Source organism: Leuciscus leuciscus (assembly GCF_965113295.1).
Source record: "Leuciscus leuciscus genome assembly, chromosome: 7".
Classification (NCBI taxonomy): Eukaryota; Metazoa; Chordata; class Actinopteri; order Cypriniformes; family Leuciscidae; genus Leuciscus; species Leuciscus leuciscus.
The window spans coordinates 17,390,849-17,410,689 of NC_138731.1; the positions used below are offsets into that span (position 1 = coordinate 17,390,849).

The window sequence follows — 19,841 nt, forward strand, 5'->3', positions numbered from 1 at the left end:
ATGATCCCACATGTATCTCGCAGGAGCCTTTGTGTGGACGCTCTTATTGAGCTCTCAGATGAGAATGCCGACTGGAAACTGAGCTTTGATGAGTTCCTCAACTGCCTGAAACCAGGCTTCAACCCTCCTGAGAAGAGTAAGTCTCTTTCTTTCTTGCTTCTTTCTGCACCAGCATGTGGATTATAGAGACTTTTTTCAACCAATATGCAAAAGTCAGAAATGTTGGTGTATCCAGAAAATCTGAGCAGCTACAATTTAAACCACATATGTCAACAAAAAATGCATCACCTGCATAATGACAATGTGGGCAGTCAAGATTGTGTACAAAGCCGTGGTGCTTTTTTACTCTGAAGGTGAAGTTTTAATTCCTTCACAATAAAGGTTTTGCTTCTGTGTTAAATAACCTTCTTAAATGCAAAGTTCAGCTCCACAGTTTTCCCAGAATTGTAGCTGTGTGAGGCAGAAAGGGGTTTTCCGCTCTTCCACAGAATGTTCCTCAGGCTGATCGGCTCCGTATGCAGAACTAGGTGAAAGTTCAGTGGGAGGAACTGCCTTCTCTAGCATCATATGTAGCAGAGTTTACACATTCAAACTTGTTGTTAACTAAAACTAAAGCTATGAAAAATGTTTTGTTTATTGAAATAAAGCTGAAAAAAACCCTAAATGCTAGATGGAACATTTTTATGAAAATAAGATATGTTGTCTTTGCAACTAACTGATAAGTAGTTGAAGTTGAAATACTACTAAAATTACACAACTAAACAACTAAAACTTATAAATAGGTTTATATAAAATAAAGTATAAATAAAAAATAAACAAAAACTAATAAAAATGACAAAAATGCATAACAAAATGACTAAAACTCAAACTAAAATGATTATATAAAAAGTACAAGTTTATTCAAAATAGTAATAAAAACTGCAATAGAATATATGTAATATTAAAATAACACTACTCAGAACATGGACCTGTGGATCCGTCACAGGATATGAAAAATGACATACTATAGAACAATATAAATATCATCGAGAATATATATCACATTTATAAATTATGTTGACATTGAACTTACAACATAACAGCATTCATAGTAGCACGTTTATATCATTCAGAATCAAAAGTAAATGTCCTGGCTTCTGCTTGCAATGACTGTTCAGAACTGCACACTTCAGTCATATTCATTTACCCTCGTTTCCCCTGAATGGTTGTAGCAACATAGTCATCCCACTGTAATTTCCTGTTTTGAATTCGGGAATCTGGGACAAAGGCATATTTGGTTGGAGGCACATTTATGTAATTCATGCCTTTCACACAAAATAGCTATGTTCTGAGAGATGTCACTGATTTCAAGCTAGTAAATAAAGAATAAAGTGTTGGTAGTCAATGTCAAAGCCTTCTTTTGCTTTTTGAAAGCTTATTTTGAAATGTTTTGCATATTTTTGGACCACATATTTTGTTTCTCCATGCATGTGGTAACATGGGTATGGTGTATGTATTATTACAGAATGTGCTCTGGAAGATGAGACCTATGAGGACGGCGCCGAGACACAGGTGGAGTGCAACCGCTGCGTCTGCGCGTGTGGAAACTGGGTCTGCACCGCCATGACTTGTGATGGTGAGTTTAAATCATCAAATACATTTTAGCATCATATTTTGATAGATTAGCGGAGAGTGGGGTAAATTGTGCCACTTTACACTGCATAGTCTAGGCAAAAGGACACTGAGGTAAAAAAAAGAATACACCCAAATATATTTCAGGATGTCAAGATATGTATTTCAGATAGCATTGGCAATACAAGGCCATAGAAATATGAGTAATATAAAGTGACGAGAAGTTCTGAAAACTGTATTTGGTCACATTATAAGAAGGTTTCATACGTTAAGGGACTTAACATCTTACCCCACTTTTCTCCAAAGTACTGATTTTATAATAAATGTTTTTTTTTTATAATGAAATGATAATGAGACTGACTGGCTCCATAGAGAAAAGCCCAGTTATTGACACTAATGGGGATGAGGAGATGACTGAAGAGGAGTGGACCCGCCGTGTGGCTGAACTCAACAAGCATCAGGTCAGCTGACTTACTTCATTCATAGCAAATTAATTTTAAACTGCTTCCTATATTCTTGCCTGTCCCATCTAATAAAGAAAAGGCCATAAATATATTTAGATTTCATTCAATACCAAAATATATTGATAAAAAACGTTCAAAAGTTTGGGGTCAGTAAGGTTGTTTTTTTAAAGAAATTAAAACTTTTATTCAGTTTAAAACTGAACACCAGGCATTTATAATGTTACAGAAGATGTCCATTTCAAATAGAAGCTGTTTTTTTACTTTCTATTTATAAAAGAATCCTGGTTTCCTGGTGTCTCGGTTTTCACAAAAATATTAAGCAGCACATCTGTTTTCAACATTGATAATAATCAGAAATGTTTATTGAGCAGCAAATCAGCATACTGGAATGATTTCTGAAGGATCATGTGACACTAAAGACTGGAGTAATGGTGCTGAAAATTCAGCTTTGCCATCATAGTAATAAATTACATTTTAAATATATTCAAATAGAAAACAGTTGTTTTAAATTGTAATAATATTTCACAATTTTGCTGTTTTTACTTTATTTTAAGCCAAATAAATTCAGCCTTGGTGAGCATAAGAGACTTCTCAGGTTAATATAAAGAATTGTCTCAGGTTACGACTGTAATCATGGTTCCATGAGAAGGGGAATGAGACACAAAGATGACACTATGGGAAACGCCCTTGTGAGCCGGTGTCTGAAGCATGTGTGGTACACTTCACATCTTGATTGGCTTCTGCAGTCGGGTGATGTCACAGGTGCGCCGGCAGGAAGGCACGCAGAAAGGACGTCATCAACTTTAATTGTCTGAAGGAAGACATACAGGCATGCCCGGAAGAATGGCAAGGCGATGCAGTGTCTCATTCCCTTTCTCAGGGAACCATGGTTACAGTCCTTACCTCAGAGTCCTGCACGGGTCCATTTTGGAGACCCGCCCCCGCCCATACCCGCAAAGTTCAGCACCAGATCCGACCCGTCACCCGTGATAATATCAAAATTAAATCCGCACCCGCCCAGACCCGTTAATATTTGGCCCGTTACCCGACCCGTGCCCGCGATAAACCACACAGGTTCATGTCACATGTAAGGGTGCGCTGCCAATAACGCACCTAAAAGCTGTCACAAAGAATTTGGAAAAGTAATGATTATTAATAGGCCTATGTCAAATATATCAATGAGACATTTCAATTGTTTATTAATAAGCAAGTGTTTTCTGTGTCAAAGATGATGATGCTGACTCGCGATCTTCGCAGTAGTGAACGCGCCAGAGAGAAATACACATTTCATACGGATTATAAGCAGAGAACAGTCTGTTTTCTTTCGTTTTGAATTGTTTTGTTTAAAAGTACACATTTCATGCTTTCTATTTCTCAGGTCTGTGAGGCAAGTACCTTATACGATGAGTTTCGGTTCATTTAAGTTCATCAGTTCACGCGCGGGCGACTCCGGCCGTGTCCTGATTATATTGCCTGAGCCTGCCTGCTATATTTACTTCTTATTTGTTAAATCCAGGAATTTGGTAGATGAAACATTGATTAAAATTAAGATACAATTAATACAAAACGAAATTCACATGTCTTGTCTCACGATATTCGGGATCATCTTATCTTATTCATGCTTTTCACTTTTCATATAATCAACATCAAATATATTTTTAAAAATTATATTATTTTATTTAAACATGAATATGAAACTAAATCGTTTTTTAATGACTGGGCTACAACACATATAGGCCTATTAGCCTACAGTACAGAGAAATTTAATGTCGCAACTTGGTCGGACTAAAAGGGGAGAAAAAAATTTAATTGGGTCGGTCCTAAATTGACAGGGTCGGTCGGGTTATGGCAAACAAGAATATTTTTAAGGATGGCCTGACTAAAACACATATTTGCGTATGTGTAATGCTGGTAATTTAGACATACAAATATTGCACATATTTTTCATCCGCTACCCGCCCGCAAGGAGTTCATTATCCGATTTATTCATTACCCCGCCCGTGAATTTTAGGAATGTCACAATCCACCCGTTTTAGCCACTTTTATGCGGGTACCCGACCTGTTGCAGGACTCTGCCTTACCTAACCTGAGAAGTTCCCTTTCTAAGTGGAACTCTACACTGCGTCGAGAAAGATGACGCTATGGGGAACAAAATACTCGCTACGCCATTCTTGCAAAAATGCTTGCCCGCTGTGCTTGTGAACCAACGAGGACGTAGCCAAGCTTACCATACACTGCACCTAGTGAACAAAAACTGAAGCAGCCTGCAATTTAGATTCACCAAGCATTACGTCAGCGACAGACAAGGAAATGGGACGCTATGGCGGTATTGTCCACTTTTCCTGTCTCGTCTAGCCAATTACCAAGTGTTCAAGTTAAGTGTTCACAGAGGGAGCACATAGCTAACCCATCTGCACTTCCAGCGCCAGCGGGAGAATGGCGATCAGAGAGGATGTGGGATGCAAGCCCATCCTCCATACTAATCCCATGTTATAGAAGGAGCTTATAGCTACCAACTCTAACTTCCTAGCACCGGGAATAATCTACAGAGAGAGGCGAGGGACGCAAAACAGCACGAATGCCCATCTTTCCCTCTTTCTATAGAATATGAAGGATAATGAGAATGCCTCTAAACCTAGCTCACTAGGGGACACTAGAGGGCAGAGTGGGACGCTATAGCACGAATGCCCAGTCTCTTCGTTTAGGACTCTCCTCGTATGCTACCAGTGAGGCACATCAATATCGACTTCATACTTCTAGTAATATCTGGGCAGCAGATGTTAAAGGAATAAGCAGCTTGCCATGTTCCCTTTACAGTCGTATCACCGACCATACTAGGAAGAGCAACAGGTAGAAGAATGGGACGGGGTTGCGTTAAGTCCCAGTTATACACCTGCACCAAATACACTAGATAGCATTCTCATACTGTCTCCAATGTAAAAGCCTTTGGGGACAAATAAGGGAGCAATTATAGCAATCGCTCTACCTCCTTCACAGAAACGGCGCAGAGAAGACGGAATCTCTCTAGTGTTCAGAGGCACAACAGATAAAGGAGTGCCAACATCTGAAAAACCACGTTCCTAATCTGTGTTCCATCTGCCCCTTTAAACAACAGAGGGGATACACTCAGCAGTAACAAAGATGGACCACGATAGTGAACACACCAACCTTAATAACGAGTGCGATTACAAGGGAAGCACACTAATCTGCCAAAGCGATAATAGGAAGCACACCGCAAATGTGCTTTTACTTAGGGTTTATCACATACTGCAGGCACACAGAAACTGAATCCCTCAGTAGAAGCAGGAGCTTGCTGATTTAAGGAGTATTTTATAGTCTCACTCTACTTCATGTACTAACTCTTAAAACAAGTAAAGTGAAGCCAAATGTGACATACAGTAGTAAGTGGTTTTGTTGTGTTGACATCATTGGCATAAGAGTCTAAGAAGTAGCTTCTTCAAGTCAAGGCAGGTTTAGCTAAGCTTGAGGGAGGAGTTAGTTTGTCATCTGACTATACTTCTTAAAGGGCTGTAAACTGCAGGTGGTGACCTTCCTCATAGGCTGTTACATGTCATTTATTAACTGTTTTTCGATTTTCGGAGTGAAATACAAGCTGTCGCCGTCAGTTTGTTAGCCTGAGGCTGAACCTACGAATGGACTGACTTGTAACTTTTCCCCTCCATCAGGAGACTGTGGAGAAGATGAAGACCAGCACAAAGGAGGTCTAAAGCAGGACAGAGAAGAGATAAGAGGAGGGAGAAGATGTGGACAAATTCCTCTCCTACTGATCACAATCAGGATTCCTGAGATTGCGTACTGTTATTGGAAGAATCACAGTATTTTCAATAAATAGGTTATTACTTTTATTGCTATATGTACTGCATCTACTCTCTGGTTAATGTGTTTTACATTACGTCTGTATTTTTCTACATATTTCATTAGCTTTTCATTATTTTGTATGTTCATATGTCTTCGAGTGCTGTAAATTGCTTGATTGTGTCACTCCAAACGATGCCGAAGAGGCCCCAGCACTTTGTTATGGGGGCCCTTGTTTTATTCACTATTGTTTGATTATATGTATTATTCTTTTTACCATTTATTTGTTTGTCTGTCTACAGTTATATGTGGAAATGTTTTTTTTTTTTTATTGAGACAATGGCAATTGAAGAAGAAAGAAGAATAAGAAATGGTTCGAGAGTGATGCTGAGAGAGCAAAACAAACACGGGTTCATCCATCAAACTGTGACTTCAGAGCTTCATACACTCTAAAAACTGCTGGGTTGTGTTAACCCAATTTTGGGTCAAATATGGTCTCACCCAACATTGGGTTAAAAATTAAATTTAAAAATGGACAAACCCAGCCGTTGGTTTACATTTTTAATGTAACCAATGCAATTTGTCCATTTTTAAATTGCATTTTTGTCCATTTTTGATTTTGTCCAAAATGCAATTTGTCCATTTTTAAATTGCATTTTTTAACCCAACGTTGGGTGAGACCATATTTGACCCAAAATTGGGTTAACACAACCCAGCAGTTTTTAGAGTGTAACTAGATATCCCTCAGTCAGATGGTAGATAGTCATGCTAAAACAACTACAAACTAGTGAAAGCTCGCTTGACAGATAAAAATGTGACTTGAAAGAAGCTCGCTCTCTCTTTCACTCTCATCACGAAGGCAGTCATAGTCTTGAGACCTTTCGTAAAGGTGCTAATGTTAGAATTCCTCTGTTTGCTGCTTTGCTCTTATGCTTTAGATGGTAGATACACTCAAAAAACACAAGAAGCAGAGTGTGGCTCAGTAAAGTAGAGAAGGCAATATCTTTGAATTTTAATATCATTATGGGACAACAAACCCACCATGTTATTACTGGACATACATGCCTTTTCTGCGATTGCATTGAAAGTTCTTCAATTAGAGTATCAGCTCCATAGATTAGAAGAATACTGCTGCACAAATGCATTGAGCTTGTATTTATGTTAGTTGCTAGAGGCAGTTCATGCTGAAACTCTCTCACTGTGTTCAGTCCCGCTCTGATGCTCAGTTTGAATCGATAAAAATGATCTAACAAGCCAGGTTTATAAGAAATAAAGGAGTTTAATTAAGCAGAGGTGGGACTGAGTACAGGAGGAGTGATCTGAAACCAAAGCCTGATGTTTAGGATGTTTTAAATTGTTGTACGAAAACCTCCAGGTATACCACTACTCTGGACCCAGCAACTACTTTATACCTGTTACGTAAAATAACTGTCAGAATAAGGATTAGAGTCGCTATTGCCTCTGTAGTGTAGTTGCATTCCCACCGAATTGGGAGAATTTGTGTGTGTGTGTGTGTGTGTGTGAGAGAGAGAGAGAGAGAGAGAGAGAGAGAGAGTGTAAGCTTGTTTAATTTCCACTTAATTCCACTAACAGTACGAATCCTTTGTGGTAATTAGTGCCTTATATACAAACAGTGCGCCATTGGGTGAAGTGGCTTCTTCTGTAGGTTTAAACCACCTAATATAGGACACAGTGCACAAGAATTTTCCAGTATTATGGTAGACACCTAGCAATTGCCTTTTATATGTCTGTATGATTGTTTTATTCAATTGGGCAGAATAAAAAAACATTTTACTGTAAAAACCCTTGTTCTGTTTCATTCATGTTTACTTCTCTGATTATTATTTGATATGTACTGTGTGCTAATAATAATGTAATAATAAAAATAAAAAGTACGAACGTTTGATATCTTAAGTCTTTAAGACAAAAATGATTACGGTTTAGTGTGTGGATTTTTGATTAACTTCAGGAGGTAATCAAAAGAAATGCTATCCTGTAAAAACTATTTGATTTGAAAACGAACTATTTGAATGTGGCTTTTATTTTTTCTATATTCACAAGTGACTGTAAGAAATGGTTATGTAAGGGACATATTTTTGCACAGAAGCGCCGTTCAAATGTTTCCAGTATGTTTTTTAACATCTTTGTGTTCATCCATTTAACTTATTCCAATTCGTCATTTCTACTCTGTTTTCAGTTTATTCATCATTATTCATGGTAAAAAATGGTATGACTGCTGGCTGTAACTTTGGCATCTCTTAAAAGTTTAAGGCATACATCATTCATTTTTAGTTGGTTGGATTTTTTTAATGAGTGTAAACAAGCCTGAAACATGTATCTGACAATGTGTCAGAGCTAGAGACTGATATAAAGTAGTCATTTTGTTAATTTACTTTTTTATTTTTATTTAGTTTTAGTCATTTTAGTAGGATCCTTAAACTTATTTTATTTCAGTTATTTACCAAGGCAACGTTTCTAACTTAAAGGGTTAGTTCACTCAAAAAAGAAAAAATTTCATCAATTACTCGCCCTCATGTCGTTCCAAACCGTAAGACTTTCATTCATCTTCGAAACACAAATTAAGATATATTAAATGAAATCTGAGAGACTTCTGTCCCTCCATTGACAGCAACGCCACTACCACTTTGTCGCTTCAAAAAGTTCATAAAGTGATCATAAAACTAATCTATAGGAATCGAGTGGTTTTATAAAAAATTTCTGAAGAGACTTGATCGCTTTATATGATGAACCATAGTAATGAACAGATTTATTCACATATGAACATTGATCAGTGACCATAAACAGAAGCTTATCCGAACCTGCTTGCTGAAGCTCAAACGTGCTGCGTAACACGCGAGAATGAACCTCATTGGTTCTTGTGGAAGTTCAAACGTGCTGCGTAACACGCGAGAATGAACCTCATTGGTTCTTGTGGAAGTTCAAACGTGCTGCGTAACACGCGAGAATGAACCTCATTGGTTCTTGTGGAAGTTCAAACGTGCTGCGTAACACGCGAGAATGAACCTCATTGGTTCTTGTGGAAGTTCAAACGTGCTGCGTAACACGAGAATGAACCTCATTGGTTCTTGTGGAAGTTCAAACGTGCTGCGTAACACGCGAGAATGAACCTCATTGGTTCTTGTGGAAGTTCAAACGTGCTGCGTAACACGAGAATGAACCTCATTGGTTCTTGTGGAAGTTCAAACGTGCTGCGTAACACGCGAGAATGAACCTCATTGGTTCTTGTGGAAGTTCAAACGTGCTGCGTAACACGAGAATGAACCTCATTGGTTCTTGTGGAAGTTCAAACGTGCTGCGTAACACGAGAATGAACCTCATTGGTTCTTGCTGAAGCTCAAACGTGCTGCGTAACACGCGAGAATGAACCTCATTGATTCTTCATATAAAGTGATCGTGCCTCTTTAGAAAATTTGGACTAAACCACTCAATTCATAACTTTTTGAAGCGTCGTAGTTGCACGGACTGTCAATGGAGGGACGGAAATCTCTCAGATTTCATTAAAATATCTTCATTTGTTTTTCGAAGATGAACGAAAGTCTTCCGGGTGTGTAAATGATGACAGAATTACATTTTTTTGGTAAACTAACCCTTTAAGTTTAAAGTTTTTCATCTAATCTTTATATTTTATGTTATTTCAGCTTTATTTAAATTAACAAAATGTTTTAGGTTTTTATAGTTTTAGCTGACAAAAACAACACTTGTAATTTCTGGGGAAAACCCATTACAAAACAGGACTTGTTTGCCAAATGCATTATGCACCCTGTACACACTGCTGTAGAATTAAATCTTAAATGTAAACAGCCATGAATAGCCCCGAGTAAATGGAAGGAAAATGGATAATAAATAGATGGTCAAAAAAACTGAGCTGACTGCTTGCATAATAAAATCTTTGCAACAGCTGTGGTTACATAACCAGCAAGGGACCCTGAAAACTAAAGAAAACTAAAGTTTCTCAATTCAGACTGAATTTTAAAGAGAATAAGAGTCTGTATACATAGTTCTGGAAGAGAACATAGAGTTTGTTCGAGTTGTTTGTGTAGGCTATGTTGTAAGAGAATTTACAATAGTTTTTCTCTAGCAAGTTCTAGTAAAGGGTTAATACAGTCGGGCGGAGCCAAGCGAAAGTTGAGCCCCTGAACATGAATGTTGAAGAATGAACGCTTGATAAACCCTCTTTGATAACTGTAATGTGTGAATGCTGCCGTTAGGCTGAATAATTCAGGTCACACATGGATGTTCGGGGAGCCTGGACTTGGAAGTAAACTCGAAGTGTTGGAAAACAGCCTGAACCAGAAGAAGGGGGATTCTTTTTCGTTATCAGCTAAAAAAAAATGGAGGGTTTTGAAGGAGCCAGCAGCGCCGAGGGAGTTTTTGACCTGTCCCGATTGAATCTGAACAATCAGAGTTTGGATACGATTAGTGAGAAACGACGGAAAGACACGAGGCAATTGTATCTGTGTTACAACCGAATGACGATTCTGCCCGAATCAATCTGTCTATTCTCTAACCTGGAGTTTCTCGATATCAGTAACAACACGCTGTCGGTCATCTGCGAGGACATTACCCGACTGACCAAACTCAAAACCCTTATAGCCAAGAATAATCGTTTGACTGAATTTTCTCTACCGAAAGAGTTTGGCTCTCTGCAGCTGGAAGTGTTGAATTTTAGTGGAAACAGGTTTGAAGAGGTGCCGAGCCAGTGTCTGCAGCTTCTGAGACTACAGTCACTGTCACTGGGAGGAAACAGACTGAAGAGCATCCCAGCAGAGATAGAGAGTCTGACCAGGTAATACAGAAACTCCTGACTGCACCTCGACTGTCTCAAAACATCGTGAGAACTATAGGGTTGGAGGATTGCCATACTTTTACACTTGTAATATGTCTACTCGGTGTAATTAAAGTCCCGTGATTAAATAACCTCCTTTTTTTTTGGCTACAACTAATTAACACACTCAATTCCCGTGATCAGTGTGTCCTAATATGTTGGATGAAATAATCAAACTCATTTTGGAAATGATATAATTATTTTAATGTAATGTATATTAATGTGGTACTTATATTAATAATTTTACTACATTTAGGGGATGTTGTAATTTTTTGCCATGTCCCTGAGTGTTTTTTTGTTTGTTTTGTTTTTGTTATTGCAAGAAAAGAAACAACACTGCATTGAATACATTACATAAAATGAAAAGAAAAGAGAATGGGGGAAAAAACGGAAATAACAATGACACCTCAAACAGTAAGAAAATAGTTGTTAAGAAACCTGTTGTTCTTATTGTTTGTCAATGAGTAAGAGATTTTACAATAAGGGAGATCTCAGTGATGAAGACATCAAATCTAGGCAAAGTATTGAGAAATGTGTTTTTGTGAATACATTTTTTACAATGCAACACAAAGAAATTAGCAAACAAGATCAATAGCATAGTCACTCCTAGAAAAATCATATTTTATAAAAGTAGAAAGATAACAACTTAAGTTCTCCCAAAGAGATTAAACCTGATTGCAATAGTAGAATAAATGAAGCAAAGTTTCTTCCTCAACTTTCCAAAATACACATATGTTAGAAAGATCAACAAAGGTAGAAATCTGGGAGTTGGTTGGATAGACATTATGTTGAATCTTGAAGTGTGCCATGTCCCTGAGTGCTAAGTTTTAATTGTCCCGTAATGACGTCACAGTCCAGGAAGTGACATAATTTAAATGTCAGTAAGTGTAGAAATGGAAGTTGCCAATAGGGAATAAAAGACTTTTGCATGTATGGTCCAGATGGACTTATGAAAGTCAGCACAGCTGATTGCACAACAGCATGGATTTAAAGAGGTAGAGGTACGTGAAGCCGGATATGAAGTCAGAATAAGTTACCCAACCCATCTAAAAGTATGACCAATTCATCTTTTGAACTAATATGACTTGCAATAAGTTATCTACGTTAAAGCAGATCATTTATTGACAGTACCCTCATATTAAACCAGAACTCCTCTTTCATGGACTCTAATCTTCTATTCTGGATGTCTGTCCAAATCTAATATGCTTTCTGTGCTGGACCAATATGAAGTTCAAGAAAACAAAACAGCAGAACAATGTGGAATTGGCATGTCACAATGATATTACATACACTGTGCTTCATTTTCATTAGTAAATAAGGAATTTAGCATGCTGTTCTTCACTACTGTTGCAAAGTAAATCATTATGTCTTGGCTGATGCAACTTTAGAAGTGTAATCAAAAAGAGTGTCAGGCTGCCCTTTTTTGCTGTTTATAGCTTGTGATCAGAACAAAGTGCAACATGTACAAAAATGAGGTCATGTTGACGATTATATTGCCCTGTCCCTTCAATGTGAGCTTCTTTAGAGTGTTCCCGAGCTCTTTTACAGTAATTTTGTCACAGTGCCAGTTGAACTCAATTGGGTGTCATGAACAAAAGGGTCCCCCCATTAAATGGGTTCGCTCTAGGACCCAGGGGACAGCCGTCTGTAAGTGTAGCTTGTATGCTGTCAGTTCTCTGCTACCATAGCTTGCTGTATTGTACAACATGTGATCTAATTCTGGGTATATAAAAAGTTTATTGTTTCACATTGTATTGTTTGCATTTTCTTACCAAATGATCACATGTAATGAGAGATTTAATAAGCTAGCTGACTAACGGTATAAGCTAGTATGCTGAAAAAAAAAGAGAGAAATATTTAATTTCATATGAAGAAATATTTCATCATTATTATTATTACGTAACAAAATTTAAAAGGCCTTTATAGTCATATTTATATAGTTAAGGCAACATATATCGAAATCAAGTCAAATTTGTAGGTTTTCTAATCAGGCAATGAATAGAGTAAACATTAAAATGCCCTTTAGAGCTCATTTGCTAAACCCCGGAAGTAAAAAGTCTAGGCCTATTCTTTTTTTCTTTTTTTAAGATCCTATTAAATATATATATATATATATATATATATATATATATATATATATATATATATATATATATATATATTTCATAAAAAAATTAATGTTTTCAAAGAAATGTTAATTAAATTCCTGTTAAAGAATTACATTACTTATAGGTCTAATGCTGATTATAGATCCTCTGGTCTACTTAGAAGCCACTGTTACCATGTAAATGAGAACCACAGTAATATATATATATATATATATATATATCTCAAACTGCAATTTGTAATATTGTGATTCATTTTGGACCTGGTTCAAGGCTCAGAAATGTTTACTGAAGAATTTTCTCTATTGAGAAAGTGATTGGGAAAGTAGGACACCGTTGCACTCTTTCACAAGTTAGCTGATACATTTCTCTGCCTAATGTTTGTTTACCAAAATACCTGCTTCCTTATCCTGTCAAGTTCATTCTGAACCTTATCAGTGTTGTCTTTATTAGTCACGTGCATATTAATAAACACCTTTCGCAATGTCAAGGAAATGAAGCTCCCAGAACGTGACTCACAGTCTACCAGGTTGATGATTACGGTACGTTATTAACTGATATGGCAAACGGTAGACAAACATCATAGTCTGCCTGTAGTTTGCAGCTGTTGCAAAGGAAACATTATAGCACACTAATACATAAATCATAATATTTCGCAATATTATAGTTTTTTTTGATAGTTCTCTCAGGAGTAGAGCTGCAGGCCGCAGGATCAGTTTGCCATGTGGTCTCAGTAGAGCTGTGCCGGAGCCGTGACCGTGAGTCTGCTGAGGCCGACTTGGCTGCGAGCCATCCCGTCATAAAGAGACGTGCCCTGTTGTCCCACATTACACACAGAGTTGGTCCTTTTCGAGAGATCTGGGCCTCTTTTTTTCTTTACCATCTCTGCCTGCTGTGGTAATTATAGAGACTAAGCCGAGATGGGTAGGCAAAGGGAATAAAGAAATGAATGCCTCTCTTTTGGGAGGAAGACAAATGGAGAAAGTGGCAAGTAGGGTAAAATGGTAGATCATCTCTCACTCGCTCGCTTGTTTCTCTGCCTCATATTTGTCCCCAGTCCTTTTCTCCAGGGGGTTTGAACTAAATGAACTGGCTCTGCGATGAATCACAACATTACAAACTTTTGTTTTAGGCAAAGCAGACCAAGGTACAAGACTATTTACTTAAAGGGATATTTTGAAGAATGTCGGTAAACAGTTGATGGACGCCATTGACTTCCATAGTTCCATAATTCCAAAGAAAATACTATGAAAGTCAATGGGGCCCATCTACTTTTTGGTTACCGACATTCTTCAAAATATCTTTTGTGTTCAGCAGAAGAAATTCATACAGGTTTGGCTTGGGTGAGTAAATGATGACAGAATTTTTATTTTTGGGTGAACTATCCCTTTAAACTAGTCATCCCATGAAGCACTTGGACGTGTGTTTGTGATGCAACCAAAGGGATGTTTGCTGAATATATATCTTAGTTATCATAAAGCATCGATCTGTATTGATTAAAAACAGCAGAAGTTTGGGTGATTTCCTCATAACCAAACTCTGCATGTTTGTCATGATCTATTTAAAAAAAATAGTGGAAGTGGGAAAAAAAGTCCTCAGTGGAAGACTTCTTGTTTATTTTGAATGTACTTCAATGTATTGGTTTTTAACCAGGGAGTCAGGCCCCACTAGCTAAAGGAACATTAAATACAGATGTAGGCTACAACATTAAACTGACATCATATTTTTGAGTTTATTTATTTTTATTACAACAGAAATACCAGAGGTACATAAATAGTTTAGATAGGAGAGCATTCAAATATGTTTCAGACAAAGGGACCTTGGAGTTGAAAAGGTTGCAAAGCACTGCTTTAATGTGCATACACTTGATGTTCTAGTATTGATAAAACAAAAGAATGGATACATGCTATTCAACTGGAAGAAATCACATTTTATGCTTTCAGATGCTTAGTGTTTCAGAGTATATCTGTTTCACTAGCATGACTTTATTTTCCCATGAAGGATTCCAATAACACTGCCATGCACAACTATGTTAGTAATTTTGTCATCTATTTTTGCTTCATAACCCTTCTTTCTCTCTTTAGCTTAGAGCTGTTGTATCTGGGTGGTAACCAGATCTCCTCCATCCCTGCTGAACTAGCTAACTTGCCCTTCCTCAGTTACCTAGTTCTGTGTGATAATCGCATCCAGAGCGTCCCACCTACACTCAACAGGTAAGTCTTAGATGTGCAGTGCAAATACTTGCTAATAAAGTGTGCAGTTAAAAAAGAAAAAATTGTTTTATACATCATTAAGAAAACAATTATTTGTATAATCAAAAAAATTATAATTGTAATCATTATTATTCTAATTGTTAATTCTTCCATTATATAGTTGTATATTACTTATGATTCACACACTGGCCACTTTATTAGGTACACCTTGCTAGGATCCGTCTATCAGCGGATATATTAGGGATCCGGTGATCGACGCATGCTTTCAAATGCTCTCGTGTGTATCTATTTACAACATGTCTATTTACAAAAGAATATTAAAAATGTTTTTGCCTGTCCTGCTTTGTCTTTCACTCCCACAGGCTCCATTCCCTGCGCTCTCTTAGTCTGCATAATAACTTGCTGACGTATCTTCCGAGAGAGATCCTGAGCCTGGTACAACTTCAGGAGCTCAGTCTGCGAGGCAATCCCTTGGTGGTCCGCTTCATCAAAGACATGACGTACGACCCCCCGTCCCTGCTGGAGCTGTCTGGCCGCACCGTCAAAAGCAGGAACCTTCTGTACTCGCCTAAAGACCTCCCGAGCCATCTAGTCAACTACCTAGACATGGCCAGCAAGTGCCCCAACCCCAAGTGTGCAGGTGGGAGAAGAAAGATGATATAAAGACAAGTTTATATAGATATAAGCTAAAAGTATCTAGAGAGTTCAGAATCAATGAAAGTCCTTTATATAGACGAATATGCTCTCATTTAAAGGGATAGTTCACCCAAAAATGGAAATTCTGTCATAATTTACTCATGTCATTCCAAAGCTGTATGACTTTTGTTTTGTTTTGGAACACAAATCAATTTTTTTTAATATTCTCTCATCATTTTTGTCCATCCATCAAAATCCACGCATCCCAAATTTCCAAGCTTCAAAAAGTTCATAAGACATTGTGAAAGTAATTCATATGAATCGAGCACAGCCAAGTCTTCTGAAATGACACAATTGCTTTATATGATGAACAGATTTAATTTAGGCTTCTATTCATATATAGAGCACATCAAATGTGGTAAACGGAAGCTCAAATGTCTGTGCTTAGTCATGCTTAAACTGCTGGAGTGATATGGGTTAAGTTTACAATGTTTTTATGAACAAGTTTTGGTGGAATGGACTTTTGTTTCTCTCTCAGGTTTCATTAAGGCAATGAAGCAAAACCATTGTTTTTTCTTTAGATTTTGAGCTATTTTGCTTCCACGACTTGTCTTCTTTCAGACTAGTGGAAAGAAAACATCCAAAATACACATTTAAATGTTTATTTAATTATACTTTATCTATTAAATCTGTAGATTTCCATTACTATACAAACTGTATCTTTAAATGCTGTTTTGTCAAAAAACAAAACAAAACAAAAATCTTATGCTCTGAGCCAGAAACCTACACTTTACACCAAACTAGTTTATTGCTATCTATATTCTGAAGGTTTCAAATATATAATTCGACTGATTTATGTAACATTTTATTCCTAAAAGTAATATTAGTATATTTTTTTGGGCTGTTGGAAATATTTTCTGATTTATGGAGTGATATAAATAGATATCAAAAACCTCTATAAAACATCTGTAAACACTAATTTGTCAAGCATTGTTCAACCTAGCTTTATCCAATGTTCATATTTCTGTTCTCTCATTATAAAGCTTGGTAGAGCCAGGATATTTTTTAAATAACTCAGATTGTGTTTGGCTGAACGAAGAAAGTAATTTTTAATGTTTGGTTGAACTAACCCTTTAAAAGTCCCTACCCTTGTGTTTCGAAGGTGAACGTAAGTCCGATGGGTTCGGAATGACATGAGAATAATTGATGACAGAACTAACTTTTTATTCAATGTCAAATTTTCTAACCACAATGTATCTCACCACCTCATTCCCAGGCGTTTACTTCGACTCGTGCGTTCGTCACATTAAGTTTGTGGATTTCTGCGGGAAGTATCGCCTGCCCTTGATGCACTACCTGTGCTCCCCAGAATGCACCTCTCCCTGCAGCTCCAACCCTCAGAGTGACGCCGACTCGGACGATGACAACAGCGTTCCCGCCGACCGCCTTCAAAGAGTTCTGCTGGGATAACCTCGCTCACCCTGCACACGTCTCTTTCTCTCTGGCTTACAGTGTTATCAGCAAGAACATTGAACTTTACAGCCAGCTGGCCTGAAAACCTCTCAGCTGAAGCCAAATCTTTTTGCCAAGGGATTGAGCAAGTGGGATCCCGCTGCATTGTGGGAAAGACATCTGCAGATAGCTTCTCTTACAAAGGTCTTGCCTTGCAAAGGCAAAATCAAAAAACACTGGTGGTTCAGAGTAGTTGTTTTATAAATTGTTATAATAACTGAGTTGCCTTGGTCATCAATCTGTTTAGCTCTTGCACTTTTGTAATATATAGAGGACGCAGTTTAGGTACACTCATGTCTTTTGCTTGATAAGTTGCTTTGTCTCTCACAGGAGAGCGATAACTCAGATTTTCACATTACGCACAAACATTTACTGTGAATTAAGAAAAACTAAGCTTTGAGAATACTTGCTTTTTGAGAGGTTTAGAAATATTTGACTGTTTTCTTCTTGTTTGTAATGGTGGCCTATCATAATGGCCTACAGACCTCGCTGTCAAACAGTGCTACACATCTTCACCAACATGTGCTAACATGTCTGCATCTTGTTTAAGCTTTCGCGTTTGCATTGAATATGCTGACACCCTGTGGTTGCATTAAAAAAAACTGGGGCAACGTTTGAAATCTTGAGAAAAACGGTAACAAAGGTCACCAGTCGCTTTGTTTTGAAGGTTAATTCTTCATGTAGACCACTTTTCCAACAATAGGAAATATGTGATATTGTTACAGAGCCAATGGACAAAATCGTGAAGTGTTTCTGGTATTTCTTTTTAAACTGAACTTTAACACTTTCTGTTTGTACACTCACTTTTCTTTAGTTCCTTCACATGTGTCTTACACTCTTAGGCTTAACCAATACTGACTAATGCAAATACTTAATGCAATCATTATTTCAGAGTTTTAAAATTTATATCTAAGGCTTTTATACTAAATAATCTTTTATGATATTTTCTTTATATCATTGACAAGATAGAATGTATTTTATTTAAGATGATGAAGGTCGATTTGGATTGAGTTCACTCCTCTAATGGTTTATAAACATGTATTTGCACTTCTTACATAGAGTACTATAATAAAAAATATTAATTTGTGTATTGGTCACTTTTTTTCAAATGAATATTCCATGTTCTTCTGAAATAAAACCGGAGCTTTAGAAACATTTCTACAGTCCTATTAACTACAAATCTCTGTGATGTGCTTTTGAATGATACTCAAGCTGTTATAAATATTACAAGCTTAAGCAAGATTTTCTTGCAATATATTTACGGGAGAAGTGGTAAATCGCATAGAAAGCAAGGGAACTTGTTGGTCTATAGTAGTGGTTCTCAACTCTGGTCGGGGAACCACTGTTCTGCACATTTTTGTAGTGTTGTATAAACTATCCAGTGGTCATACTAAACTTTTAATTAGGTTCATAGTTTATGACAAAAAATTATTTAGGATAATTTCTCTGTAGGTAACACTATCTTTGACATCACACATGTACAAAAATAAGAAATATATGGTAATACTTTATTTTACAGTGTCCTTGTTACAAGTTACATGTAGTTACTGTAGTAATAATTATAAATTATGCATAATTACATGCAACTAAATCTAACCCTATAAGTATATCTTTAAGTATAATCTAACCCTATATTATGTGAATAGTAGGTAGGTAGATATACGGTGTATGTATAAGAGAAGAATCAAATTGTTTTGTATTTAACTAAAGGATAAAAATAGAGAAAGGGGGTAGGGCCTGAAAAGTTTGTTATGAACTTCTTCCTACTCCTTTTTGAACATGGGAATTTCTAATTTGAATTACTTACAATAATTTTGGAAGATTGTGCTGAGAAGTACATGACTTTATTTAGCTGTTATTTTTATTTAAATTTTATATATGTATGCATGTCTGTATATATATTTTTCATTTATTTACATGTTCAAAATAAACTACAAAAAAAAAGTACAAGCTTACTTTCATGCATAAATGCTGTGACAGACAATTTAAAATAAAGTGTGTTTATATATAGAGAGAGAGTATATATATATATATATATATATATATATATATATGTACTCACCTAAAGGATTATTAGGAACACCATACTAATACTGTGTTTGACCCCCTTTCGCCTTCAGAACTGCCTTAATTCTTCGTGGCATTGATTCAACAAGGTGCTGAAAGCATTCTTTAGAAATGTTGGCCGATATTGATAGGATAGCATCTTGCAGTTGATGGAGATTTGTGGGATGCACATCAAGGGCACGAAGTTCCCGTTCCACCACATCCCAAAGATGCTCTATTGCAGGGGTCGGCAAGTAACTTTGGCCGCGGGCCAATATTTTTTTTAGCCAGTAGATGGCGGGCCAGCTACACAGAGTAGGCCTATGGATACAAATTAAATACTTTTATATAGGCCTATAATCGTGGAATATGATGGGTCCGTCCAGTGGCGGTTCTAGGGGGGGGGGGATCATTAAATCATTTTAAACAGATCAAGTACTATTGTGGTAACAGATTACAGCCATTTTAATAAAGGTGTGAATAGCAATCATACTCATTCGCTTACAGTCCGACTTTTGAACTTTATTCCTTTTTTTTTTGTATTATTATTTATTCGGGACACACACATACACACCTAAGGTTTAAGGAGTTC

At 37.0% G+C, this 19,841-nt stretch overlaps 2 protein-coding genes and 1 long non-coding RNA gene across 3 annotated transcripts in view; 2 read left to right on the plus strand and 1 right to left on the minus strand.

The window, feature by feature from the left end:
- The window catches only part of fstl1b (follistatin-like 1b), a 47,797-nt gene extending 41,501 nt beyond the window's left edge, over positions 1 to 6,296 (plus strand). The window contains exons 8-11 of the mRNA XM_082175871.1: positions 24 to 136; positions 1,505 to 1,615; positions 1,984 to 2,072; positions 5,762 to 6,296. Of these exons, the coding sequence (XP_082031997.1) occupies positions 24 to 136; positions 1,505 to 1,615; positions 1,984 to 2,072; positions 5,762 to 5,803 (355 nt within the window). The 3' untranslated portion in view covers positions 5,804 to 6,296. The remainder of the gene's footprint in view (positions 1 to 23; positions 137 to 1,504; positions 1,616 to 1,983; positions 2,073 to 5,761) is intronic.
- LOC309503174 lies at positions 6,207 to 9,285 on the minus strand. Its single transcript, XR_014207529.1, has 2 exons — positions 6,626 to 9,285; positions 6,207 to 6,340 (listed from the first exon to the last, which is right to left on the minus strand). It is a non-coding gene; the product is annotated as an uncharacterized lncRNA (long non-coding RNA).
- Positions 9,286 to 10,018: 733 nt separating this feature from the next.
- Positions 10,019 to 18,291, plus strand: lrrc58b (leucine rich repeat containing 58b). The gene is made up of 4 exons (XM_082175864.1): positions 10,019 to 10,698; positions 14,927 to 15,055; positions 15,418 to 15,695; positions 16,968 to 18,291. Exons 1-4 carry the CDS (start codon positions 10,244 to 10,246, stop codon positions 17,159 to 17,161), a joined length of 1,056 nt encoding a protein of 351 aa, XP_082031990.1. The 5' UTR covers positions 10,019 to 10,243; the 3' UTR covers positions 17,162 to 18,291.
- The last annotated feature ends 1,550 nt before the right edge of the window (positions 18,292 to 19,841 follow it).

Coding starts and splice junctions, on each gene's coding strand:
- lrrc58b (XM_082175864.1), top strand. CDS start 10,244: ATGGAGGGTTTTGAAGGAGCCAGCAGCGCCGAGGGAGTTTTTGACCTG. Junction 10,699..14,926: donor GAGATAGAGAGTCTGACCAG/GTAATACAGAAA, acceptor TTCTCTCTTTAG/CTTAGAGCTGTTGTATCTGG. Junction 15,696..16,967: donor CCCCAACCCCAAGTGTGCAG/GTGGGAGAAGAA, acceptor CCTCATTCCCAG/GCGTTTACTTCGACTCGTGC.